General features: G+C 37.1%; 1 protein-coding gene across 9 annotated transcripts in view; it reads left to right on the top strand.

Annotated features, from left to right (window-relative positions):
- The window catches only part of RASAL2 (RAS protein activator like 2), a 362757-nt gene that overhangs the window by 216772 nt on the left and 118224 nt on the right, over nucleotides 1-27761 (top strand). Inside the window, exon 1 of one of the 9 annotated variants that reach the window (XM_045452787.1) lies at nucleotides 3488-3760. The exons of the other annotated variants lie outside the window; for them this stretch is intronic. Within the exon in view, the coding sequence (XP_045308743.1) occupies nucleotides 3748-3760 (13 nt within the window). The 5' untranslated portion in view covers nucleotides 3488-3747. Of the gene's footprint in view, nucleotides 1-3487; nucleotides 3761-27761 lie in introns of those variants that run through there. 9 annotated transcript variants of the gene reach the window in all.

Below are 27761 nucleotides of genomic sequence, written 5' to 3'. Positions count from 1 at the left end.
TGGGTGACCTTAGTGTTTGTTGTTCCAATTATAGACAATGATTTCCTTTTCTAAAATGAACTCTGGAAAGAATGCAGTGGGAAGACCACAATATCAGAATGCCAGTCTGGTTTGTGGGGAGACCTTAATAGAAATTGGGTTTATGGTTAGAAGCAGCTGTGTCTCTGATCACCTGCTGTTCAAAGGAGGGAGCACACACATATCGGCTGGTGTATACCTCAGCTTGCCTGCTGCCGGCACGTGTTTGTGCTTGGAAGAGGAGAAGATAGATATTAACAGGGATTTTTTTGTTTGTTTACTTGTTAACTTGTTTGGTAAGAAGTAAAACTGATGTGCGTGTCATTTGTAATTATGTGCAGTTAGCCTCCATAGTAGCACAACACATGGCCGTGGGTTCACAGAAAGTGAAAATTACTCCAACAAGCAACTTCCACGGACCAGGATTCTACCTAGTGCGAGTAGGTCCTAATTAGCTAAATGATGAAATGACTGTCTTCCCTTGATATATAATTCTTCTGGCTTCACGTAGTCACTTGAAAGCATACAAGTCTGAGATATATTCCCTTACATTCTTGTTTCAGCACATGACATATATACTGCTAGGCTCTGGCATCAGAAGGTAGGTAGGTGTGCGTGTGCTCCCTGCCCTCAAGATACTGCAAAGTCCTCCTGACTTTAGATACTTATAACAAGTTTGATAAGTGAGATATAACCTTTCATCCATCTGTCCATCTGTCCGTCTTTCATTCCTTAAGTACCTGCTAATGCCAGACCTTGTTCTAAGCTCTGTGAATAAGCCAAAAATAAGACAAAGCCTCCACTCCCCACCCCCACCCCCACCACTCCCAATCTACCTCACATTCCAATGGGGAAAGAGCATTGAACATCAGTACGTAATATAATGTTAGGTAATAGTGAGGGCTATGAAGAGAAAAAATAGTGCAAGGCATAAAAAAAAAGTACAGGGGAGAATGTGATCAACTCTGAGTAGGAAATAAGGTAAAGAAAATAATTTTAGGGGTGCCTGGGTGGCTCAGTCGGTTGAGCGGCTGACTTCAGCTCAGGTCATGATCTCGCGGTCTGTGAGTTCGAGTCCCGCGTCGGGCTCTGTGCTGACAGGTCAGAGCCTGGAGCCTGTTTCGGATTCTGTGTCTCCCTCTCTCTGACCGTCCCCCATTCATGCTCTGTCTTTCTCTGTCTCAAAAATAAATAAACGTTGAAAAAAGTTTTTTTTAAAAAAAGAAAAGAATTTTAAATCTGGTTGAAGGATAAATAAGAGTGGACCAATTTCCTGTTGTCAACAGTGGTTCTCAGATTTAATCAGGTATAAAAAAGTGCTTTTTGCAGGACACAATAATGTGTTGTTATAATTAACCGTCAGGTATCTGAAAATGTCATTATTGATCTGAATTTGAAATCACGCTAGGCTTCTTTAAGGTTAATTAACAGTAGCAGGTTCTAACATTTAAAAATATGTTTTTAAGAAGAAAAACCTCACACTTGAGAAAATTGTATAGGTGAACTTTTTCTGTCATTTGGGAAAAGATTGCTGTTATTCTGTTTTCTCATCAGAACAGTAGCGTTGTTCAGTAGCACAGTCTGAGAACTACTGCACTGTGGTCTGTTCATCGAATGGGCAGTCACCTGTGTGGGAAGAGTCGGGATTCACTGTCTCTTGTCACAGGGAGCCCTTGCAGAAAGCTATTTCCAAGGGCTCTGGCTTGTTTTTATTGACCTGAAATCTCTCTGCCTCGTAACTTAGACCTCGCCGTCCTTAGTTCTAACTCTCGAGTCGAATTATGGAAATAATGATCTATTTCTTAGAAATATTCATAGAAATAACAAGTAAAAATAATTTCAGAGGACCTTGCACAAGATTAAGGTCGATTATAAATGACAGTCAATACCGATAACGTTGTGTTACCTTTGGGGAGAAGAGGGTGTAGGTTGTCGGTGTGTTGTCATACAGGGCAAGGTGGGAATCTGTGGTCTGAAAGTCCTCCGCATCAGAGCCATAGTTTGTTCCTTTCTGTATACCTTTTGTTTATGCCTTTCTTTCTCTGTGAGTCTTACCTGAGTAGCACTAGGGTTTAAAGGAGTAGTTCATCTGAAGTAGAAATAGGAAACCAAAAGTATAGCTAGAGGAAAATGCAATCTTAAGACATTAATGATTCTTCAAGGAAGATGAGACTAGATAACCAAAACCAAATTAGATGGTGTTAAAGTAGACTTTAAATTTAAGTCTTTGGGGCGCCTGGGTGGCTCAGTCAATTAAGCGTCCGACTCTTGGTTTCAGCTCGTGTCATGGTCTCACTGTTTGTGAGTTTGAGCCCTGCATCGGGCCCTGGGCTGTCAGTGTGGAGCCTGCTTGGGGTTCTCTCTCTCCCCCCTTCTCTCTGTCCCTATCCTGTTCGTGCTAGCCCTCTCTCTCAAGGTAAATAAACATAAAAAATAAATAATTAATAAATAAATTTAAGTCTTTTTGAGATTTAGGGAGAAAAAAAGGACCATACATATTTCATACAACCTATGTATATTTATAATATGCATGTCTCTGAATACATATGTATATCTAGATCGCAAGTGATACATTACATCAAAAAATATATATAAATATAGCTAGATGGAGTATATGTCTTTCTGTGAGCTATTTGTTTAGTGGTAGATGACAGATTGATACTGTGCTCTTCTCATATCTGTCCTGTTCCTCTGTCTGGAGTGGCAGGTAGGATCTGCTCAGCGATTCAAACTGTGAATATTTTAATTGATCAATCGTGACCTGCTAACCTCAGCAACTGAGCAGCCGCATATTGTGTTAGGTCATCATACCAATTATTAAGATTACATCATTGACCTGCCTTCTGTTTTTTTGGAACATAGAGGAGAAAAACCCTAGATGTATGTCGGACTTTAAAATAAGTTGAAATGATGACTGAGAACAGTGATATCATCTATAATTTCATCACATCTAGTTGACTTAAGTAGTTAAGAGCCACCCAGTTTATACAATTACTTTTTTCTTTATTTTTAAAGTAAAGTACCAGCTTAAGAGCTGAATGAAGGGTTTTAGGGATGTACAGTTTTTCTTTTCTAAATTTGAAATACTTCTGCTGTGTTAGGGTGATCTACAGAGTGAATTTAATATAGTAATATGTGCATTAGCAGATATATATTTCTATGTACACTACATTAGTTCTAAGATATTTACCCGGTTTGTGTACTTTGAAAGGTTCATGTTTTAATTCATCATAAAAACATTCAAAATAAAAATCTCTGAAATTTGTATTATTTTTCATTTCCGTAAAATATGACAGATTTTGAAATAGATTGATTTTTAAAAAAGAAGTCTCTTTTTTAACATGCAGAGATGCACACATCCACCCTACTGCCCCTTGGGACAGAAAAAAAAAATGAATTTCCTAGCTTGGCACGTCCATTGCTTCTCCTGAAGTAGATTGCCTGCACCCAGTGCTGCCAGAAGAGGTGCAGTGAGTAAGGAAGGGTGCCTATTGTTTAGTGCTCTGTGGCAAAAGAACTGGGGAAAAGAAAAAAAGGATTAAGTTTGACTGGTGTTGGCTCTGGCTTTTCTGCATTCCAAACCGTCTGAGGCACCGAGCGAGAGCAAAAGAGAGAGAGAGCAGGAGCGCCAGCCAGTGCGAGCATGGGCGAGGACAGGATACAAGTGTTTTGAGTTTCTGACTGGCATGCCGGAAGGATCATGTTAGCAACACCCAGAAACTTCGCAGAATGCAGACCCCAGGTAAGAGCTCCTCGAGTCTGTCTGAGTCTGAAATTAAGTTTGGGTATATTTAAGAGGAATGTGGAGATTTATTTTTATTACACAGACGCAGTGGCTGCTAACCTTTATGATTATTGGCTTTAAAGAAATAGGTGGGCTTTCATTCCTGTCAGTTCACAGGAATATTGTGTGGAGGCTCTCGGCATGCCAGCACAAAAATCAGCACAAGACAAGCCATTTGAGAAACTAAGATAAATTAAAAGGGCAACGATCATAGCAAAGTATTAACAATGCAGCATTTACTTGTTCTTTTAATAATTTGAAGTGGACTCTTATTCTGGATCTTACCCAGAATTCTTTATGAGATGTTAAGATGACTGGAAATGGATGCAACTCGTTTCTCTCTGAGGAAGACAAAATATGTTGACCATCAATAAGAACTTAACAGTCTTGCTTGAGTCTCAGAAGCACGTAAATAAATGTGTCATTCAGAAAGTTCAACAGGTTGGATCCGTTCATAACAGTAGAGCATTCAAATGAGAACTTGGCTTGTTCTTTCTGCCCAGGGTAGACTTTTAATGTCTTTTGCCAATAGATGACAAGTTAGGGTCTTTAACCAGTTAGCCCACTGAAAATTAAATCTGAAAGAGATTTTAGAGATCATCTAGAGGCCAATCTCTACATTTTCAGTAAGAACATCGAAGTCTAGGGGATTTAGTGCTTGCTCAAGATCACAGATTTAGAAACAGAATTGAAATGAAAATCCCTATCTCCTGATTTTCAGTTTACTGTTGTTATCATGGTACCAGTTACAGTTAGGTTTTATATTTTCTCTGTGCTGTATCTGTCGGCCTCAAGTGCCATAAATTACTGCATAAATAGACAAATGCATCCTCATAAACCTAGATTAAAATCTTGTGGGAAGGAGATATTGGGGGCTGGATGTCATCAAATCAATACTAATCTCATGCTCTTGATCAAAAATATATAACAAAGTATCAGAAAAAAATGGCTTTCAGTTAAGGAAAACGGCTATGATTTACATGTTGTTATATACGCAGTTACATAGCTGTGGCATATTCTGAATATTTGTATATGAAATTGAAACTCTTTCAAATTGACTTTAGTATCTCTTAAAGACTTTAGGACTTAGCAATTTCCTGTATACTTTAAGTTAGTAAAGGTTGTATCTAATTTTTTTACTTGTATCTATTACTAGAGGCAAAAAATCGTTCCATGTTCACTGCCTTTCCTATGTTTATTTTTTTTAAATGTGAGACAACAGTTTTAAATTATCCAACAGTTTGGACCGATCGCTTTCTTGTCCAAGGCCCAGCTCTGTTTCTCTCCATTTAAAAGGGTCCTCTGTTACTTCACTTCATGAATTGTGTGTTAGAGGATAACTTAAGTGGAGAATCTCGAGAGTCACCACAGACAGTGAACATCTGTCTTCATACATTTTCATTTAGTCTCTAAAAAAGGTTGCTGCCCTTTCCATTTTTGTGCAGACCATTGTGGGGTTGAGAGAGGCCACACTATCCCTAGTGAGCTAAATAGTAGAGATAGCCGCTGTCAAAAGGATCTGTCATGGCTCTTAACAGCTCCTGGGAACAAGTTAGCTCCATTTGGCTGTAAGCACAGTGCAAGGATGTGGCCCTTTTGTGTTACAGCCTGACCTGCTCATTCCAGTTTTTGACTGGGCCTGTGTGGTGATTTACAAGTCTGTGTGGGATGAGCAGTAAGTTGTAAGGAATGGTTTCATTACTGCTCTCGGCTATCGGAAACCAAATTACAAAGTCCCACCCAGTGGGAAACAAGAGACGGTTTGTCTTAGTGCAGAATCCATTATTTAAGCACAGTGTTTATAAGAGGACTTGATGACTGTGAACATGAGGACATAATGCTCTACCCAGTTAGCAGTGCCCGTGTGGTATTACACACGGCTGGGATTCGTCTCTGGTCTTTTATGCTTCGTGGAGTATGTGAAAGGGTTGCCATGATATGTGTGTGTATTGTGTGTGTGTGTGTGTGTGTGTGTGTGAGAGAGAGAGAGAGAGAGAGAGAGAGAGACAGACACACAGATACTAAGATGGACATTTGGCCTGAGTATATTTCTCCATGTCAGAAACAGTGAGAGGTCATTCATCTAGTGCTGGTATTTTACTGACCTAACTTGAAAGAAACTATTTTATTAACCAAACTAACCATTCTAAAACTCACTACCATGCCTTAGAAAGAGAAAATATTAGAAGGAAACACATATTCCTGTTTCTCTGAATACAGCTGTAAGATTATGCATGTTTATACTTTCTGTGTTAAAGAAAAGCAGTCATAAGGTGCCCATTTTATGACTAAAGATAATATCTAAATGGAAGTAGAATGGGTGAAGTGAGATGAGTAGCATGAGAAAAGAAACTCTCATATGGATGTGAAATAATTCTCTTTGGACCCGTGTTTTCTTGAAGGCAGACTCATTTTCACTCTTCATGGTTTTTCCTTGATACTGATTTCTTTAAAATGTTTTTTTCGTGAAATATATATCTCTGTCTCCATAGAAATACAGTTCATATACTAAATCCTCAAAGTAAAGAGCTCTGTAACATAGCTATGACATTTGTCATAATTTGATTTACAAGATTGGCTCTGGGTGATTAACACTTTTGTCTCTTTCAAAGGACGCGCTCTTTCTCCTTTTTCACTATAGTTTCTTTCTACCTCTTAGGTGTAATTTTGTGTTTTGTATCCCAGTTAAAACCTTAAGAGTGAAATCTTTTCAGACAAAAGTGAAGACAAAAGACAGACCGAGAGCAAGGGCTTGAGGCTGGACATGTAAAATGCTCTAAGTTGTCAAATTAATTCTCCACTCATAAAAGTTACCTGATTATTCATTCAAAACTCTGGGAATCCTTTTATGTATACAACATGGATGGATTTCCCCTTCTGCTTCATTCTTGACCTTCACTAGCCTCTGGAGAGAAAAAGTGTTACACTCTGGTTTTGTTCTTTCTCTTCTCTTCTGTTCTTTTATGTTCTCGTGCTCTCTAGTCGTTGTTCCTGGTGGTTCTTGTTTTTAGTTCCCTGTATATCAGTTTTAATAAAGAAACAGGTGACTATTGTGAAATCAAGTTCACCAGATTCTTACACTTGAGTTACATAAACTTCCTTAAAATATGTAGTTCTTAGTGCAGACAGGGAAACAAAATGATTATGTTCTGTTGTTTACTAGTGAACTGTGATTAAAAAAAAAAGAGTCATGACTCAGCAATATGACTTCTGTTATAGTTGTCTTTTTCTTCTTCTTCTTCTTCTTCTTCTTCTTCTTCTTCTTCTTCTTCTTCATTTTATTTATTTATTTATTTATTTATTTATTTATTTATTTATTTATTTTTTTGTGCTCATTGGGATTCGGTCTACCAGATTCCACATGTAATTATGGGTATGATCTCAGCTTGTGTTTGGAAGCCTTAAGCATTGCCAGTGATAATACTTTCTTTGTACATACTTGACAAGTAGGAGAGATTTACTGAATCAGTCATTAAAATTCAGATGAAGGTCTTTATCTTTTCTAGTGTCCTCCTTGTGCCTACTCAGACTTTACCATTCAGTTGAATTAGGAGTACTATGAAGTTAAACACTGGAGAGAGAGCCAGTGAGTTCTTATCAATAATTGGACTCTGTAGAGAGTCTGTATTTCCGTCATTCTCAGGTTTACGGTATTTTAGGAATAAATGAATTGCTGAAGCAGCAACTTGAAAAGTTATTTTAAGTTACAGCAGTCCTGTTCTTTGAAGAAGAAACTACCTGGTCCTGCTTGCTCTTTCTTGACAGGATTTCTAAAGTAAGCAACTTAAGATACCAGGATCAGGCAAGGGTCATTCAGGATCAGGTGTCACGCAGTCAACCTGTTGGACGAGTTGCTAACTCTGAGGTCTTGCATCTAATTCCAAAGACTATGGAGTACCTTTGAAAGATTTTAACAGCACTGTTACATAGTTAACTATTCATGGATACTACCTTTAGTTAATATGAAGAGGAGAAAAACTGGATATTCTTCTGCTCTTTAATATTCTGGTTTGTAACTTTTTTGTTAAATTATACTCCAAACAGGCCATGTGTAGTTGATTTGATTTCTTGTCTTTTGAGTCACGTAGGAGAAGGTAAGGTGTTTGGGTCTCTTCTTCAATAACTCCTTTTGCCAGAATATAAAATAATTTATTTTCTTCCCCCCCCCCTTTTAAAGAATGATGTGTCAAAGTGAGTGCAAGAAGAGCCCCCCCAAAACAAACAAACAAACAAACAAAACTAGCCAGTGTGAATATATAGAAAGAAATGGGTTTGCTCAGTCGAAGAACAGGACAAAATGTAATAAGTCTGTTAACAGGGAATGATAATCATCTTTTGTGTAGCAAGAGTTCGTTGTAAAGAGCTCATTTCTAAGAGTTTGCTCTGTATGGTTATATAATATTTGTTACTGGCATTTTCTCAAAGTATGGGAAATAATCACTCAAAGAAAAGGTAATAGGTTATTTAATTGCTTTCTGCATGTGGTTAGAGCATCACATAGTATTTGGTCTGATTTTTGTGAGTCTCCATTACACAGCTGAAATTTAAGAAGATTTTTAATGAATTGAAGTCTATTTTATCTTCTATATAATTTGCTTACATACATCATGAGATTTTCCTTGAAGCATTTTGCCTCCACTTAAAGTTCAGGGAACCATCACAGTGGTTTGCCAGTATTATCATTTTGATCATAAGTATTTGCATAGTAGTATTGCATTTGATCATAAGTATTTGCATAGTAGCAAATTTGCCAAAATTTTGAAACAGGTTTTTAGTAATTTTAGTTTTATTCATTTCCTTCCCTTATAAATGCAGCACTCAGTATTTATACTTGATTGATGATCAGCTTTTAAAGGTAAATTTTTTTAAAAGTTGTTTGTTTTCAGTTGAACATGGTGTCAACCATTTTTACTAACAAAACCAAAAACGTGGTGTCAAGAAGAAATCCTAGGAGTTACTGCTGTTATTACAGGAATGACAACCCGTCTCTCTTGGAAACATTTTTTAGCTTATACAAAACCAACATATACTATGCAGAGGGAATTTATTGTAATGAAAAAGGCAGAGATCTAGTGGAACTAGATTTATTTGTCCCCTGTGCCTCAGTAGAACTGTTTTGGTCAACCCTTGATGATATTACTTGATTTCAAGGTTGTTTTGGGCGGGGCAGAGAGGCAGGGTGCGCGTTTGTTTTGTTTTTAAATAGGAAGGTATTTAAAAACCGGAAGCCAGGCTTTTGTCTAGTCCTTTAAAAAGAAAATCCAACTAATTATTTACCAGGTTTTTTTTCGGAAACATATGTTCCTGTGAGCAAACTGTAAAATGTATTTGACAATGAAATTTTAATTAACAAGAAATAGTGAGCTTCAAGGGTATGACTATTTCATTACTACAAAAGTACAATAATTTATGACGGCATCACACTAGGTTTCTCTCAGTGTCAGAAATTATAAACCCATTTTCATTCTGCTGGTTCTTGGATTAAATATTTAAAGACGGACTTTTTATTTCTTTTTCCCTTGTCAAACCCACATTAAAGGAGAATGGAAGCTGTTGTAAGGCTCTTCAGGTTTAGTCCAGATGTTGCTTATGTTATGTTTTTCTCTGACAGTCTGAAACGAGAAATTTTATTATTTTATTTCAGTATAGTTGAGACACAATATTACATTAGTTTCGGGTGTACAACATAGTGATGAACCTTCTCTGTGTTGTGCTATGCCTACCACAAGTGTAACTACCGTCTGTCCTGACATCACTATTACAATATCATTGACTATATTCCCTATGCTGTGCCCATTATTCCTGTGGCTTACTCATTCCATAATTGGTGGCGTCCTTCTCCCACTGTCCTTTGCCCATTTCATCCTCCCTTCTCCCCTCCACTCTGGCAACCGTGGGTTTGCTCTCTGTATTTATAGGTCTGATTCTGCTTTTCATTTGTTTATTCATTTATTTTGTTTGAAAAGAGAAATCTAAAAATTTTACTATCCACTCATTATATATAACAAACTCCTACACATCAATGAGAAAAAGGCAAGACTTGAATGCCAGTTTTGCAGAAGAAGTGATCCAGATGGCCATTCCATATACGAAAAGGTGCTCAGTTTTATTAATTCTCAGGGAAATGCAAATTTAAACCAAAATGGAATGTCAAATGTCTAAAATGAGAAAAATAGAAAATACCAAATGTTGATAAGACTCTAGAACAAAAGGAATTTTTATACTGCCGATGGAAATATAAATGTACACAACTACTTTGGAGCACTAGATGACAATATCTGGTAAAGCTGAACAATGCTCCATGATTCAGCAATTCCACTCTTATTTATGTGCCAATAGAATGCATAAATAGGGTCACCAAAAAAACCTGCACAAAAATGTTCACAACAGCACCATTCATAACAACTAAAAATCAGAAACTACCCAAATGTTCATCAGCAATGGAATGGATAGAATGGTTTGCTTACACAATGGAATTCTATACAGCATTGACAAAGAACAAGCTACTGCTTCATGCAGCAGAGTAAATCTCACAAATGTATGCTGAGCATAAAAAGTTAGTCTCAAATATATATACACAGTGTGATTCTACTTGCAGACGGTCCACATGTATCTGAGGTGATGGAAATCAGCATAGTGATTATCTGTATGGGGTAATGATTGAAAAGGGTGTATAAAGGAGGTGTCTTGTTGCTGGCAATGTTCTGCTTTGTCTTGTTTTGTTTAATCCCACTGCTGGTTATTGGGATGAGTTCCATTTGAGAAAATTTATTGACCTGTATACTCATTATTTTTATACTTTTCTGAGCGTATCATATACATCAGTAAAGGATTTGAGAAAAGATATTTCTATAATTCCTTCATTTTGATTTTAAAAAATCCAAAAAACAAAACAAAAAACTTTGAGCAAACTTGTAAGATGTTGGTGTGATATTCTTTGAAAGTCTCTTTTGTTTATGTAGGAGATGAGTAATGATGCCATATTTATTTTCATATTGAAAGTTGTCTAGTTGGTGTGTGCATCCAAGGACTTTACATTTTGGGTCATTTAAAGGGTTCGATGGGGAAGGCATCTGAGAGACCAGGCTTGCACGTGCATCTTCAAAATAAAATTGCACTGTGCAACTGTGCGGACAGCTCGGAGCCCAGAGCCCGATTCAGATTCTGTGCCTCCCTCTCTCCTGCCCCTCCTCCACTCACACTCTGGCTCTCTCTCGGAAATGAATAAACATTAAAACAAAAAATTTAAAAAAATTGCACTATGCAAATCATAGGCTTTTGGCAAGCCCTGAGCATACCATATAAAATACTAATTTTATATGGTAATTTTCATAGGTAATACCTCAATTATAAAAGTATTTTATAATAAGGGGGAAGATGGTAGACGGGAGCATCTTGAGCTCACTTCCTCCCATGGAGACTCCAAGGATTCCACTACATACAATGCAGCTCACTCTGAAAATGACCTGAGGACTAGCCGAATAGCTCGTCCACAGCTTCAGAATAAAGAAGAGCCACGTTGGGAATGGGAGGAGGGGCAGAGACACAGTCAGGAAGCAAACCCCTGGCATGGTGACCCATAAGTTGGAGGAATACCACAGGCAGGAGTGTCCTCCCTGAGAACCGAGGGGATAAAAGCCCATATTGGGCACCCCAACTCTGGGAATCTGCAGGAAAATGAGCTCACACAATATTTGCCTTTGAAAATTAGTGGAGTTTAACTCCAGAACACTTAGAGAGCTCCAAGAAACTTGAGACTCCACTCTTAAGGGGCCAGCACATTACATTGCTTGGTTCAAGACCCAGCACAGAGGTAGCAGTTGGAAAAGCACCTGGGTTCAACATGAAGATTTATTGACTAATTTTAGTGCAAGTGCTGGAGGGTAAAGGATCTCTAGGAACTTGCCCCAGGAATAGAAATGCTGGTGGGCACCATTTTTCTCACCCTTTTTTAGCCTCTCCAGCTGGACGCTGGCAGGAGTCAGTTCTGTGCCTCTTCACCTACTTTGCTAGCACAACTCACCCCACTCTGGCATTTCCCTGTGGACCTGCCCCACCCAGCCTGCCTGCAATGTGCCTAACCCTCCTACACCCAGCAGGCAGCCTCAGTTGGGCCTGGTGTTTCTCCAAAGTGACTACCTCCCCACCACACAGCAGGCAGCCGCAGCCGGAACTGATGCTCCTCTAACACTGCTCCTTCCCAGTGGGGGGTGGGGATCAACACACCAGCTGTACCAGGGGCTAGCCCTGTACCCCAGCACACCCATAGCTGTCATGGCCCAGTCACAAGAGGGCTTCTGCAGCCCATACAAGGGACACCCTCAGAATGTGTCACTCTGATGATTAAGGGGCAGGATGCCTTCTACCTAAGGCCACTAGTATTAAGACCAGTAGACATAGCTGATCTGCCTAATACATAGAAATAAATACAGAGAATCAGATAAAATAAAGAGAGGAATATGTTCTAAAGGAAGAAAGAAGACAAAACCTCAGAAAAATAATCAAAATTGAGGTAAGCAATTTGTCTGATAAGGGGTTCAAAGTAATGCTCATAAAGATTCTTACTGAAATCGAGAGAGGAAAGGATGAACTCAGTGAGAACTTCATCAAAGAGAGAAAATACTCTCAGAGCTGAAGAATAAAATAACTGAAATGAAAAATAGACTTGAGAGAATCAGCAGTCTGGAAGATAGGATAGTGGAGATGACCCAAATTAAACAACAATAAGAAAGAATTTTTAAAAATGAGGATAGGTGGGGTGCCTCGGTGGCTCAGTCAGTTAAGCATCTGACTCCGGCTCAGGTCACGATCTTATGGTTTGTGAGTTGGAGCCCCGCATTGGGGTTCACGCTGGTGACGTGGAGCCTGCTTGGGATATTTCTCTCTCTCTCTCTCTCTCTCTCTCTTTCATAAATAAATAAACAAACTTAAAAAAAAATGAGGATTAGGTTAAAGGATTATCTCCTCTTGGAGATAGCATCAAGCACGCTGACATTTGCTTTATAGGGTTCTCAGAAGTAGAAAAGACAGAGAAAATGGGGCAGAAAACCTATTTGAAGAAATAATAGCTGAAAACTTCCCTAACCTGGGGAAGGAAAGAGGCATCCAGGTCCAGGAAGCACAGAGATCCCCAAACAAGATGAACCTAAGGAGGTTCAAGCCAATACAAATAATGATGAAAATGTCCAAAATTAAAGAGAGAATCTTAAGAGCAGCAAGATAAAAGCAAATAGTTTTTGTACAAAAGAATCTTAAAAACAGCAAGAGGAAAGCAAATAGTTACATACAAGCCCATAAGGCTATCACCTGATTTTTTCAACAGAAACTCTGTGGGCCAAAAGGAAGTGGCATGATATATACAGAGTGCTGAAAAGAAGAAACTTACAACCGAAAATATGCTACCCAGCAAGGTTATCATTCAGAATTGAAGGACAAATAGTTTCTCAGACAAACAAAAGTTAAAGGAGTTCATCACCACTAAACTTGCCTTACAAGAAATGTGAAAATGACTTCTTTAAGCAAAGAGGAAAGACCCCTAACCAAGAAAGGAAAAAAATTTCACTGGTAAAAGCAAATCTGTAGAAAAGGTAGTAAGTAGATCAGACTTTTAAGCTAATATGAAGGTTAAAAGAGAAAAGCACTAAAATCAGTGATATCTGTTAAAATTAGTTAAGGGAAACACGAAATAAAAAGATGTATAATATGACATGCATAAAACATGGAGGGGAGGAGTAAAAATGTGCTTTTAGAATATGTTTGAACTTAAGCAACCATCAACTTAACATAGACTGCTGGATATATACATAGGATGTTGTGTATGAACCTCATGGTAACCACAAATCAAAAACCATAATAAATACACACAAAATAAAAAGGAATCCAAACATAATAGTAAAGAAAGTCATCAAATCACAAGGGAAGAGAGCAAGAGAAGAAGGTAAGAACTGAGAACTACAAAAACGACCAGAAAACAATGAACAAAATGGCACTAAGTACAGACCTATGGATAATTCCTTTAAGTACAAATGGACCAAATGTTCCAATCAAAAGACACAGGGTGGCTGAATGGATTTAAAAAACCAAGACACATCTATATGCTGCCTACAAGACACCACTTCAAATCTAATGACACTTATAGACTGCAAGTGAAGGGATGGAAAAACGATGTTTCATGGAAATAGAAGGAGTACGTATATATATCACATCTTCTTTATACATTCATCTATGGATGGACACTTAGATGGCTTCCATATCTTGGCTATTGTAAGTAATAGCTGCCGCTGCTTGTAAAAAATTTAAACCGAGCCCAGGTGTAAAAGCTCTTCCTTCCCCTATACTCCAGGAATTCTGTTATTTTCTGCACATGTAACCACAATTAACAATTAAAATTTATGCTTCCAGATTCTATTTTTTCTGTGTTTTGTTTTCTACAGAATCAAACAATACGTATTGTAGTTCCACTTGCATTTTTCACTTTAGAATATACTGTAGCCTGTTTCTAGTAATAGTGGGCAAGGTTTTCTGAATAATCCACTGAAAACAACCAAGTGGGATAAACATATATATTTTAAGCTGTCTTCCTTAAAAACTTCAGAAAGATGCTTCTAAATAACGCACAGATCAACAAAGAAATTGTAATGGAAGTTATAAAATATTTTCAACTGAATGATGATGAAAATATTACATATCAAAACTTGTATGATTTAACTAGAATAGAACTTGAAGTTAGAAAAATAACACCATAATAGAGAAAATAAAAGGAAGCAAAAAAGGATAAAAAGTAGGAATTAAATCAGACATGCAGCAGGAAAGGGCTCCTGGGTGGCTTTGGTTCAGGTCATGATCTCATGGTTCATGGGTTTGAGCCCCATGTCAGGCTCTAAGCTGTCGGCACAGAGCTGGAGCCTGCTTCAGATTCTGTGTCTCCCTCTGTCTCCACCCCTCCCCCGTGCACAGTCTGTCTCTCTCTGTCTCTCAAAAATTAATAAACATTAAAAAAAAAATTAAAAAGAAAACATGCAGTAGAAAAAAATCAACAAAGAGCTAGTTAATTGAAAAGACCTAAAATTGACAAATCTGGCAAAACTGATCATGAAAAATATAATTATTATCAAGAAGGGAAAAGAGTACATTGCTCTTGATCTTATATACAATAAAAGTATTTATAAGATATTATGAACACCTTTATAAAAATGAATTTTAATATCAGTTGAAATAGTAAAACTTGCAGGAAAATACAACTCACTGAAACTGACACAAGAAGTAATAGACTATCTGAATACTCCATAACTATTACAGAAATTGAATCTGTAACTCCACAAAAAAAAAATCTAAGCCTAGAAGACTTTGCTTAAGTATTCTAGCAAACATTTAAGAAAGATATCATTTCAAAGTACACAATTTTTTCTAAAAAGAAAAGAGACCATATGCATCATCTAATTTTATAAGGCTAGCATCACTTTTATACCACCTAGCAACAACATTACATAAAAGGGCAGTTATAGGGCAGTCTTATTCATTAGCATAGACGCCAAAATCCTAAACAAAATATTGGCAAGTGGAATCATACCTTATGACAAATTTGGGTTTATAATACCAATGCAAATTTCATTTAATATTTAAAAATGATATAATTCACTATTAACAGACTGAAGGAGAAAAACCTTTAAATCATCTCAATTGGTGCAAAAACCACATTTGATAAAATTTAACAACCATTCATATGAACTCTTAGCAAAACAGGAATAGAAAAGAACGCCCTTATTTTAATAAAGGATATCTACAAAACCAGTTAGCAAACATCATACTTAGTGGTTAAAAGCCTTTCAGATGAAGATCAAGGCCAGGAGGTCCACTCTTACCACTGCTATTTCACATTTACTGGAGGTCCCAGTTAGTACAGTAGGGCAAGAAAATATATAAGGATGGGGAAGACACAAAATATTTATAATTTGCTGATGATGTGTTTAGGAAAACAAACAAAAATACTGAGTTTAGCAAGGTTGCTAGATACAAAATCCATAAACAAAAAGCAATTGTATCTCTATATACAAACAACAAACTGAAAGTGAATTTTTTTTTTTAAAAGGTACTGTTTACGGTGACATAAAATGTCATTACTTAGGAGTATATTTAACAAAAGATGTGCAAAATATCTAAAAATCCAAGTATAAAACTTTATTTAAAAAATTATGGAACTATCGGGGCGCCTGGATGGCTCAGTCGGTTAAGCGTCCGACTTCAGCCAGGTCACGATCTCGCGGTCCGTGAGTTCGAGCCCCGCATCAGGCTCTGGGCTGACAGCTCAGAGCCTGGAGCCTGCTTCGGATTCTGTGTCTCCCTCTCTCTCTGACCCTCCCCTGTTCATGCTCTGTCTTTCTCTGTCTCAAAAATAAATAAACATTAAAAAAAATTTTAAAAAATTATGGAACTATCAAGGTTTCTGGAATCAGAATACTAGGTTGTAGGATATTAATTTTCTGCCATATTCCTTTAGTCATTCAATGAAGTCCTGGTAAAAATTTCACAAGAGGTTTTAGTTTTGCAAATGGATTGTAAAGTTTATATGGCTATGCAAAGGCCCAAAGATAACCAAAAGCTTTAAAAGAAATAAAGCTGGGAGGACTTGCTCTGTCATTTCTCCAGACTTTTAAAAAGCCCTAGCAAGAGCAATTGAGACAAAGTGGGATTGGTGTTAGAAATGGACCAATAGAAGAGAATAAAGAGTTCAGAAACAGATCTATGCATATATGTAAATTTTATTTCTGATAAAATTAGAACTGCAGAGTGGTGGGGAAATTAGGGTCTTTTCAGTAAATGGTACTGGATGAACTGGATGTCTCCATGGAAAAAAAATGAAAGTAGATTCCATCTTTGCATCTTACACAAAACTAAATCCATGTAGATTGTAGACCTAAATATAAAAGACAAAATAACACTTAAATGTATCATAACATATTTATAGTTTTAGAATAGAGAAATAATTTTTAAGTCAGAAAAAACACTAACTATAAAGGAAAAAGTAGGGGCACCTGGGTGGCTCAGTCAGTTCAGTGTCTGACTTCAGCTCAGGTCATGATCCCATGGTTTGTGGGTTCAAGCCCCGCATTGGGCTCTGTGCTGACGGCTCAGAGCCTGGAGCCTGCTTCCGATTCTGTGTCTTCCTCTCTCTCTCTCTGCCCCTCCCCTGCTTGCATTCTGTCTCTCTTTCTCAAAAGTAAATAAACATTTAAAAATTCAAAAAAAAAGTGTTATATGTTACTATATTAAGGACTTAAGTTCATCAGGAGACACTGCTGAGAAAGCAAAAAGTCAAGCTACATAAACCAGCAAAGAAATTAATTGTAACAGAATAAATCAAGCCCTCTTACAAATTAATAAGAAAGACCAAGCCCAATAGAAAAATGGGCAAAAGACTTGATTAGGCACTTCACAAAAGGAGATGACCAAATGATCATATACATGTGAAGAGGTGCTCAGCCTGATTAATAATCAAGGGAACTCAAGTTAAAACTATGACAGAATACCCACTACGTGACTTCTGGGTTGGCTGAAATTTAAAGCCTGATAAAACCAAAGGTGTCAAAGATCTAGAACAATGGGAACTCTTAGGTTGCTAGTGGGAGTGAAAATTTATACAGTTTCTTTAGAAAACAATTTGGCATTATCTGGTAAAACTGAAAACAGTGCTAACCCAACATAAATACATGCTTATGTACATGGTGATGCATATACAAGACAAACAAACATCTGTAATAGCCTCAAACTGGATACAACCTGGAAACAAAATCAGTAAATCTTTTTTAAGATAGTCATGCAATGGAATACAGTAATTAAAATGAAGAAACTATAGAGACACACAATGATACTAACAAATCTTGAAAATACAGAGTAAAAAAAAACCAAACCCCAAAATATGCATGTTGTTTTATACCATTTATGTAAAATTGAAGAAAAGAGGAAGATAAAACTATGTATTGAGGGATGCACGTTTGAGTTTTCTTTTTTTTTTTTTTTTTTTTCCTTTTCTTTTTTAAATTTTTTTTCAACTTTTATTTATTTTTTTGGGACAGAGAGAGACAGAGCATGAACGTGGGGAGGGGCAGAGAGAGAGGGAGACACAGAATTGGAAACAGGCTCCAGGCTCTGAGCCATCAGCCCAGAGCCTGACGCGGGGCTCGAACTCATGGACCGCGAGATCGTGACCTGGCTGAAGTTGGACGCTTAACCGACTGCGCCACCCAGGCGCCCCACGTTTGAGTTTTATAAAACTGTAAATAGAGGGGCACCTGGGTGGCTCAATCAGTTGGGCATCCAACTTCGGCTCAGGTCATGAACTCACTTTTGTGGGTTTGAGCCCCACGTCGGGCTCTGTGCTGACAGCTCAGAACCTGGAGCCTGCTTTGGAGTCTGTGTCTGCCTCTCTCTCTCTCTGTTCTTCCCCTGCTCATGTGCTCTCTCTCTCTCTCTCTCTCTCTCTGTCTCTCTCTCTCTTTCTCTCTCAAAAATAAATAAATATTTAAAAAAAAAACTGCAAATAGAAGCAAAGAATGTTTACCATAGAAGTCAGAGTTGTCATTATCTGTAGGGGGAGGGGGTTGGGATCAGTATAGGATATTTGAGATTTATAGGGTATTACAAGTTGCTAGCAATGTTCTAATTCTTGCTTTGGTGGTATTATAATTCATTAAACTTCTTATGTTTATGCTGTTTTCTGTAGGACATTATGTTTTAAATGAAAAGAATATGATGAAGACATTTCATTTCATTACATTTATACCTAGATTTTTTCAAGGCTGTGTATTATTTCATTGTAGACTTATCTGTTTCCCTCCTTGTGAACACTCAGTGTTTTTAGTTTTTGCCGTTACCAACTTTGTGTTAAACATCTTTATGTATACACACACACACACACACACACACACACACGTGTGTGTATATATATATATATATACACACACACATACATATCTGTGTTTATTATTTATACTGATATTTCGGTAGGATTGGTTCTTAGAAAAAGAATCAAAGGTAGCTTGCATTTCATATTTTGATAGATGCTGTTAAATAGCCTTACAAATTTATTCAGGATGTCTTTTTTTTCTTTTTTTCTTTTTTTTTTGCTATTTGAAGGTTTTAATTTTTATGATTTTCAGTCTACTTCTCTTTCCCATTGTAATTTCTGGCTTTTGTGAGATGCTTAAAAAGGCATTTCTCAATTTAAGATTAGGTTCTTTATCTGGAATTTATTTCTGGTTTTGTGAAATGAGATTTTTTTCAGAACTCATAGTCATCTCAACACCTTGTACTGAATGGTCTGTTCTTTCCACACTGATTTGAAAGGTATTCTTTATTACCAGCTAAATATCTATGTGGCTTTCTCTGGGCTATTTTTGCGGTCCACAGATCTACTGTTTTATTCCTGCATCAGTGTCATGATGTTTTAGTGACTGTAGGTTTTCCTGTGCTTCTCTTATGGATATGGCAAATGCCCTCTAATTAGTTCTTCCTTTCAAAATGTGTGTTGTTTTTTTTTAACTCATGCATTTCTTTTTCCATGTGAACTATACAATCAAGTTGTCCCCCACTCCCAGCCAAAAAAAAAAGAAAAATGTGTGCTGACATTTCAACTGTAATTACAGTGAATGTGTAGATTACTTGGGGGAGAATTAACCTTCATATACATTTCTAAGTTCTAGTTGTTTTTAACTTTATATAAAAGGGAAAATTTTAAATATATTCTTTTGGGACTTATTTTTTCATTTAAATATTGTATTGCTAATATCTTTCCATGGTGTTGCTATAGTTCATTTATTTGAGTACTGCGTGATTTTTACACTGTTTGAATATTCCAAACAAATTTAGAGTTAAAGTGGAGCTTCATATTGCGGCTCAGCCTATCATTGAAGTGTGTTTGGTTTGTTAAACAGAATTTTACTATTGGTATCAGTGCCACTGTTAACATTCCTGTACTTTCTTTTATCCATTTGCAGGAGTTCCTCTTTGCTGTGTTTCCAGGAGTAGAATTTCTGGGTCTTAGGGTGTCCTAAATGGTCAATTTTAGCAAATAATGCCAAACTGTTTTACCACGAACAATTTATGTGAAACCTTGAGGAATCCACATGCTGCTTGATATTTGGTATTGTCAGAATTTTAAATTTTTGTCGTGTAGTGAAAACCATTGATTTGCCTAATCTGATTACTAGCAATATTGAGCAATTTTTTTTTGTAAGTCTGTGGCTATGCTTTTGTGAAATTATTTTTATCTCTTGCCCATTTTTCCATTGAATTGTTGTGCTCTTTCTATAAATTATATAGGAGTTCTTTATATGGTCTTTTTTTGGATCATAAAAATGTTTATTTAAAATGTTTCCTGATATAAAAGAGAAACATAAACACTAAATGATCTAATCAATGCAAGGTCTCCCAATTAATGGATGATCTTGGCCAAAAACATAAGGCTTCATGATTTTAAGGCTTCTTCTCACTGCATTGTTCATAGGTTCTTGATAGTAGCCCTTTAACAGTTGTATTATGACTGTTTATCAATTATTTTTACATTTAAAATAGTTACTTTTTGGTAATCTCTATGCCCAACTTGGGGCTTGAACTCATGGTCCTGAGATCAAGAGTCGCATGGTCTTCCAATTTAGCCAGCCAGGCACCCCTATATTCTCAATTCATAACTAGTCTTTTCACTTTCTTTTTTTAAGGTCATTAGATGAACAAAAGTTTATAATTTTATGGGGCACCTGGATGGCTCAGTCAGTTAAGCATCCGACTTTAGCTCAGGTCATGATCTCATAGTTCATGAGTTCGAGCCCCGTGTCGGCCTCTGTGCTGACAACTCAAGAGCCTGGAGCCTGCTTCACATTCTGTGTCTCCCTCTCTCTCTGTCCCTCCTGTCTCTAAAAATGAATAAACATTAAAAATTTTTGAATATATATTAATAACTTTATATAGATAAACCTATCAATATTTATTTTATAGCCAATATTTTTTGTTTTTTATTTACAAAATCATTTCCCACCCCACAGTCTCAAGATATTTTTTATTAGAAGTTTAAAATTTTTGCTCTTGACATTCAAGTCCTTAATCTACCAGAAGTTGATCTTCATACTTTTATACTTTTTTCATACTGATAACCTTTTCTTGCTATATTTATTGAACCACCTTTTTCCCTCCACCATGGTCTAACCGCACCCTATCATGTATAAAGCTTTATATTTTTTTTTCTGTATTCGTCTTAAATTTTTCTTATTAAGCTTATAGTTTCATAGTTTATAGCTTTTATTGTTTTTTTTAATGGATCTTTTTCTCATTAATTTTTCCAATTGGTCATTGGAAAAACTCAGTTTCTGTACATCTATCTTTGTTTTAATTATCTTACTAAATCCTTTTATTGTTTTTCAATTGATTCTCTTGTCCCCTGCTGCCATCCCCGCTTAGGAATACATCTTCTTTTCTGCAAGAATTTATCGTTAATTTTTTTTCTTGCAGATATCTATATCCCTTCTTTCAGACGTTCCTATTGCTTGTCTTGTCTAACCACATTGACTAGGACCTCCTACCAGTAACATATAGCAGACCCTGACTAAATGCACCACTGCTGAAACGTAAGAATGCATTAAAGGAAAGCAAGATAGTGACTTATCACCACAGATTTTGTACCATAGCTGAAAGACGATGTCTTTAGGTGAACTGTGAATGACTCTTATAAATGGCAGTAGGATTTTGATAAACCTTTGACAACCTGGCTGTTGTCGAAGTAACTTCTCTCTGTCTTATGGCAGTCTTTGCCGCCCCGGGCCTCCCCAGATCTTACCAGCATATGGGACCTTAATGAAGGAGAGAAAACAAGAAAAGAGAGATTTGTGTTTGTGATTTGGTGTTGCTTTTCTTAAAGATAGCCCCACAAATGGAACAAGCTTCAGGCCCCACAGCCCCTGAGTCTGCCTCTGAGCATAAGCCTAGAGGAGGTGAAGGGGGGTGGTTTTGTTTTCCCAAGTCTTTGCCCCCCACTGTGTTATCACTGCTAGAAAGCTGATCTCTAATGATACCATGGGGGAGCCAATGGTTATTTTTGGTTACTTTCAGTAATGAAACAGTCCATTGAGTCCAATTCAATTTAAAATTCTATCTCCTGTCTGAATTAACTCCCCTACCACCACCTACCACCACCGGAGCTTGGAGTGGGAGATGCCCAGCTGATTCTTTCACTCCTCTCACCTCCCCCCTCCCTTTGCTAATTCTAATTTCTGTGGTGTTGGAGCTGGGAAGGGGGGAGGGCTGGGGAAAAGGGACACAAGTTTTTACTTAGTTGGACATATCATCACAGGGCTCCAGGCTGCCCCTCGGCTGTATCTTGGTCAGTGTATTCGCTAGGGCTGCTGTACAAAGTACTAAACGAGGTGGCTTAAACACCAGAAATGTTTTGCCTCACACTTCCGGAGACTGGACGTCCAAGATCCAGGTATCCACAGTGTGGCTTCCTTCTGAGGGCTGTGAGAGAGAATCTTTTCCAGGTCTCCGGCATAGTTTCTGGTGATTTCTTGGCCATCTTTGACCTTCCTTGGCTTGTGGAAGCATCACCCTGATCTGTGCCATCATCTTGGACATGCTGTCCTCCCTGTATGAGTGCTTCTGTGTTCAAACTTCTTGATTTTATAAGGACACCACTAATACTAGATTAGGATCCACTCTAATGACCTCTTCTTAACCAATCACAACTGCAATGCCCTATGTCCAAATAATGTCACATTCTAAGGTCCTGGGGATAAGGAGTTCTGCATACGAATTTTGGGGAGACACAGTTCACCCCATCATTCTCTTTCTCCTCTCCCTTGCCTTTCTCTAGTTAATACACTGCTTCGGCTTTCTAACCTGGAGTTAATTGCTAGCCAGACACCCCCAGTCTTTATCAGTGATTCTTTGGTGTTTCTTTTTTAGGATGTGGGGGAAAGATAGGTAGGTAATGCATTCCTTTCTAGAATAGCACATTTTGGAAGGTAATCTTTGAATTCTTCCCCTGCCTGTAAAGACTGAGAAACTGACGTGGTAGAGAGAGGCTTCTCCTAGTAAGCCCTGAGGAAGAATCTGGCTCCTGTTGTTTTCCACTTTTTTTTGAAATCGGGGATACTTAATCCACTTTGAGTTTATTTAAAATGTAGGGGCAATAAGAAATACCTTGCTCGACATTCCTTTTGGAAGAAAGGGAGGGGAAGAATCATGCCAGTCTGTACACAAATCTACTATAGTGAGTAGATTGTCCAGACAATTATAACATAGAATTCCTTCAAGTAATAAAGTATTCCTTTACCCTTCCAAATTGTGCCTACACTTTTTTCTTTTAATGACTCTTGACTAGGGATCAGTTTAGTTTAAATGAGAAAGACTCTAAGGTTCCTTCATCTCCTTAAATCTGGAGAGATGTTCAAATCTGACAATAGTTGGTGGGGCTGAGGGCATCTCTCAGTAAATATAGCATTTTTAACTGGCTTGTCAATAAAGAGGTATCCAGAAAACAAGCCCAGTATGCTTAAATGCTTCACTGAATGTGACTTAAACAGTGGACTGCCTATCTTGCTTCTGTAAAAGTGTTAAATTGATATGGACTACAGATGGCAAATGTGTTTCAATTTGTATGCTGACTCTGATTAACTCAATAGTAACTGACAGAGTACTGTGTTTAGAAGAATTCTTAAGGCCATACTTCAGTTCTGAAGGCAGGATGCTGTCATCATTCCAGGATATCTGCGAAGGCCACTGAAGTGTGCCCCATATTTATTATCTCTCCAAACTGGGTGCATCCCAGCATAATGCAGAAGGCAGTCCATTGTGGGTGAGAAGAAAATGCGAGCTTTTTTTTTATTCCTTTAATTTTTTATCCAAAATAAAAAAAAATACACTTCACTAACATTTACTACATAGTTATAGTACACGTATTACCCACATATATAACTTATAAATAAATGTACATGTACTAGATGTGTGAGGTTACATTTTTTATTGATAAGGGTAAACTATCAGAGAAGTATAGCCTGCAAACTTCTTGAGAACAAGCTGTTTTCTGATTCATCTTTATAATACACAAATTTTGTATGTTCCACTTTTGTGTGAATAAAGTTTCCAGGTAGATAGATAATATTATGGAAGTTCTGTCATTTAAACTCATTTAAAATCAATTGGAGGACGTTTTATATATCTATTGATTCAACTGTTTTGTTCCAATTTATTATTATGCTAAAGCCCAATTTGTAGCATACTCAAATGCTAACAAAAAAGAAATTAAAGTGTTGAGGATAGTGTTTGTTTTTTCAGTGAGGGATGTTTTCTGAGCAGATTTATGTATGGTGTTTTAACAATCTAGGTGAGAATAAATGTACTGAAAGTTCTTAATAGTTAGGATTTTTAATGTAAAAATAAATAGGTGTGGGGGCACCTGGGTGATTCAGTCGGTTAAGTGTGCAACTCTTGGTTTTGCTCAGGTCATGATTTCATGGTTCGTGGGTTCCCACACGTCGAGCTCTGTGCTGATGGTGCACAGCCTGCTTAGGATTCTCTCTTCGTCTCTTGGTTCCTCCCTAACTCGTGCACGTGTGCGCGCTCTCTCTCTTTCTCTCTCTCTCTTTCAAAATAAACAAACTTAAAAAAAAATACATGTGAAGCCACTTGATATTTTTCTTTTGAGTTGCCAAAATATTTTTGTAGCAATATATACATTCTCCATAATCATTAGTATGCATTAATGTCTACTGGCCACCGCATGTCCAAAGTTAAATTTTATCTTAAAACCACCAAGCTTTGTATTTTCTTCTCTAAACGTGTTACATTCTCTGACTTTAAAGACATTACTTAAAATGATGGATAAAAATTGACTTGGTTTGGGGAGCCTGAGTGGCTCATTCAGTTAAACAACTGACTTCGGCTCAGGTCATGATCTCACAGTTCGTGAGTTCGAGCCCCGCATCGGGCTCTGTGCTGACAGCTCAGAGCCTGGAGCCTGCTTCAGATTCTATGTCTCCCTCTCTCTCTGCCCCTCCCCCCATTCATGCTCTGTCTCTCAAAAATAAAGTGTTTAAAATTTTTTTTAAAAATTGACATGGTTTCTCCATTGTAAAATCAGCAATAGCAAATTTGTCAAGCACAGCATTAAACAGCCTCATTAAAATGCCTGTTGGGTCAAATAACCATGTCAAATATCCTGAGCAGGCATGGGAAAATATTTTCATTTATTCATTCGTTTAACAAATAATGAGCCCTTACTGTGTGCCAAGCATTACACTAATGTTCAGCGAAATCCTTTTGTTAGGAGATATTTGTAAAACACAATCAGGCCATCAGAATCTTTCATTGGTGGAAAGGAATGAAAGAAATTCAAGCTGATCTTTTCATACCTTCACTTTAAAGACTGGGGCGGTGGGGGGGGGGGGTGGTCTGGCCTCCTGATTTTTAGGCATCTTTGGATTTCTACACAATTTATTTAACCTTGTCACAGTATCGTAGATCATTGAGCAAATAAAACAGTTTTCCTTTCCACTTAATGACTGTTCACCTTCACACTTCAAACATCTTTCAAAATATCTAAAAACTTTATAGAAACAGACTCTATTTAGAATGTGGTTGGGGCTCCTGGGTGGCTCAGGTGGTTATGTGTCCGACTTCAGCTCAGGTCATGAACTCACGGTTCCTGGGTTCGAGCCCGGCATTGGGCTCTGTGCTGACAACCCAGGGCCTAGAGCCTGTTTCTGATTCTGTGTCTCCCTCTCTCTCTGCCCCTCCCCCACTCACGCTCTGTCTGTCTCTCTCAAAGGTAAATAAACATTAAAAAAAAATAGAATGTGGTAGGGATGTCAGCTCTGAAACAGAAATATCTAAGTCTTGGAACCCTACCCCCAACCCCTTACTGGCTGTGTGAACTTTGTTGCTTCTCTAAACCTTCGTTTTCTCAGAAAATGAAGTGTTTAAGAAATCTGATAATCTTTAATTCTAGATAGTCATTCACTTCCCTAAACAGAATTGCCATTAGTCCTTGGCACATTACTTTTGAGCATCTGTTTTATAATTGTTTTACTACCTTACCTTTTTTGTTTGTTTTTACTACTTTACATTTTGATACCCCTTTTCAGTAGACGACATCAAAGTACCTTGTTATATGTTTTATATAGTCCCATAATAGAAATGCCTCTAATAATAATAACCTTATTATTCAATGACTGCACATATCAAAAGTATTGCTTCCTAAATCCAAATGAAAGAAAACTTACCCAAGCTTTGTTAGTTTCTTCAGCTCTAAAATTGTAAGGTAACATGGCAAATGAAAATAATGTGTGAGTGCACGTATTGTAATTTATATGTAAATGGTTGAGATATATATATTTGGGATACTATTTAAAGTGTTAAACTGTAAATTTCATTAGATTTAACTCTGTTTCTGTTTCAGTAACATATCTCCTCACCACAATATAAGGCAAAAACCATAGTTTGGCATTTACTTTAAGCTTCTTTGAGGCGACAGTTGTGCATATCCAAAGGAGTATCAAGATGGAAATGCAATCGATCACTTTACTTGTCCTTCAATTGCCCTTCTTGAAAACTAGTTATTCTTACTTTCAGTCCTTTATCACAATAGTATATTGAATGCTAATAAGTTTAGTAACCCTTCAAAAATTTGATAGACATTATTTTAATATGATATGGACTATAACTTTGAATTATACTTGCAATCAGTACTTGTGATATCTTAGTAACCATTCCTTGAAGACAATTTGTTTTTCAAATAAAGGACTTGGTGTGATACTGAAATAGAATTTATATATGGATTTTGCACATAGAGTGGATTTTGCACAATATTTAATTTTATCCTTAAAAAATCAACCAACATCAGTATTAAATTTCCTAATTTTGATAATTGTTCTGGGGTATATAAGAAAATGTCCTTTGTTTTAGAAAATAGAAACTGAAGCTGTTGGTGGTAAAGAGCATAATGTCTCCAGCTTTCTCAAATGGTTTAAAAAATGCATATTTTTATGCATATAAATAATGTAATAATGTAAATAATATAAAATATTTACATAAATAATTACACAGAGGATAATCAAGCAAAGGTAGCAAAATGTGAACAGATGATGAACCTGGACACAGGTGTGTAGGAATTCCTTGTGCTCTTCTTGTACCATTTTTGTAAATTTGAAACCATATCAAAATGTAAAATTACACACCCCCCCCCACCAAAATCCATCAACTTTACCAATTTTAGTTATCAGTTTAGGAAAAGATCTATTGTCCTATTTACCTGCCTTTGTTCGTTCCTGAGTATCTAGTATTAATCTTTTCCTGTGTGCAAGAATAGTAGAGCAGGAGAAAAGAGACTGAGTCAGTAGTTTTGGTTTCTTCAAAAAGGATGGAAATCCCAGAGGAATTAGGAGGAAAACTGGTGCTTGTAAAATTGGAAAATAACTCTCTTCTGCTGTAGCATTTTAAAATTCTTGGTACAGAAAAAGCTGATTATATAATACATCTTATTTGGATATCCTTTTAAACTACAAGGCTTACACAGAAAAAGTTGTACAGGAATGTTTATGGCAGCACTACAGGGATACCTCGTTTTATTGCTTTTCACCTCATTGCAATTTGCAGAGACTGTATTTTTTAACAAATTTAAGGTGTAGGGGCAACCCCTACATTAAGCAAGCCCATTTTTGTCATTTTCCAATAGCATTTGCTTACTTTGTGTCTCTTGCTACATTTTGTTAATTCTCGAAATATTTCAGCCTTTTTCATTATTATTATGTTTGGTCTGCTGATCTGTGATGGGTGATCTTTGATGTTATTACAGTCATTGTTTTGAGGTGCCACAAACCCACACCCATATAAGACAGCAAACTGAATCGGGGCGCCTGGGTGGTTCAGCCGGTTAAGCATCTGACTCTCGATCTCAGCTTTGGTCATGATCTCATGG

Source organism: Leopardus geoffroyi, chromosome C3 (genome assembly GCF_018350155.1).
Source record: "Leopardus geoffroyi isolate Oge1 chromosome C3, O.geoffroyi_Oge1_pat1.0, whole genome shotgun sequence".
In the NCBI taxonomy this organism is placed as follows: Eukaryota; Metazoa; Chordata; class Mammalia; order Carnivora; family Felidae; genus Leopardus; species Leopardus geoffroyi.
Note: the sequence above shows the minus strand (reverse complement) of the source record. Positions and strands in the feature narration are given on the sequence as shown.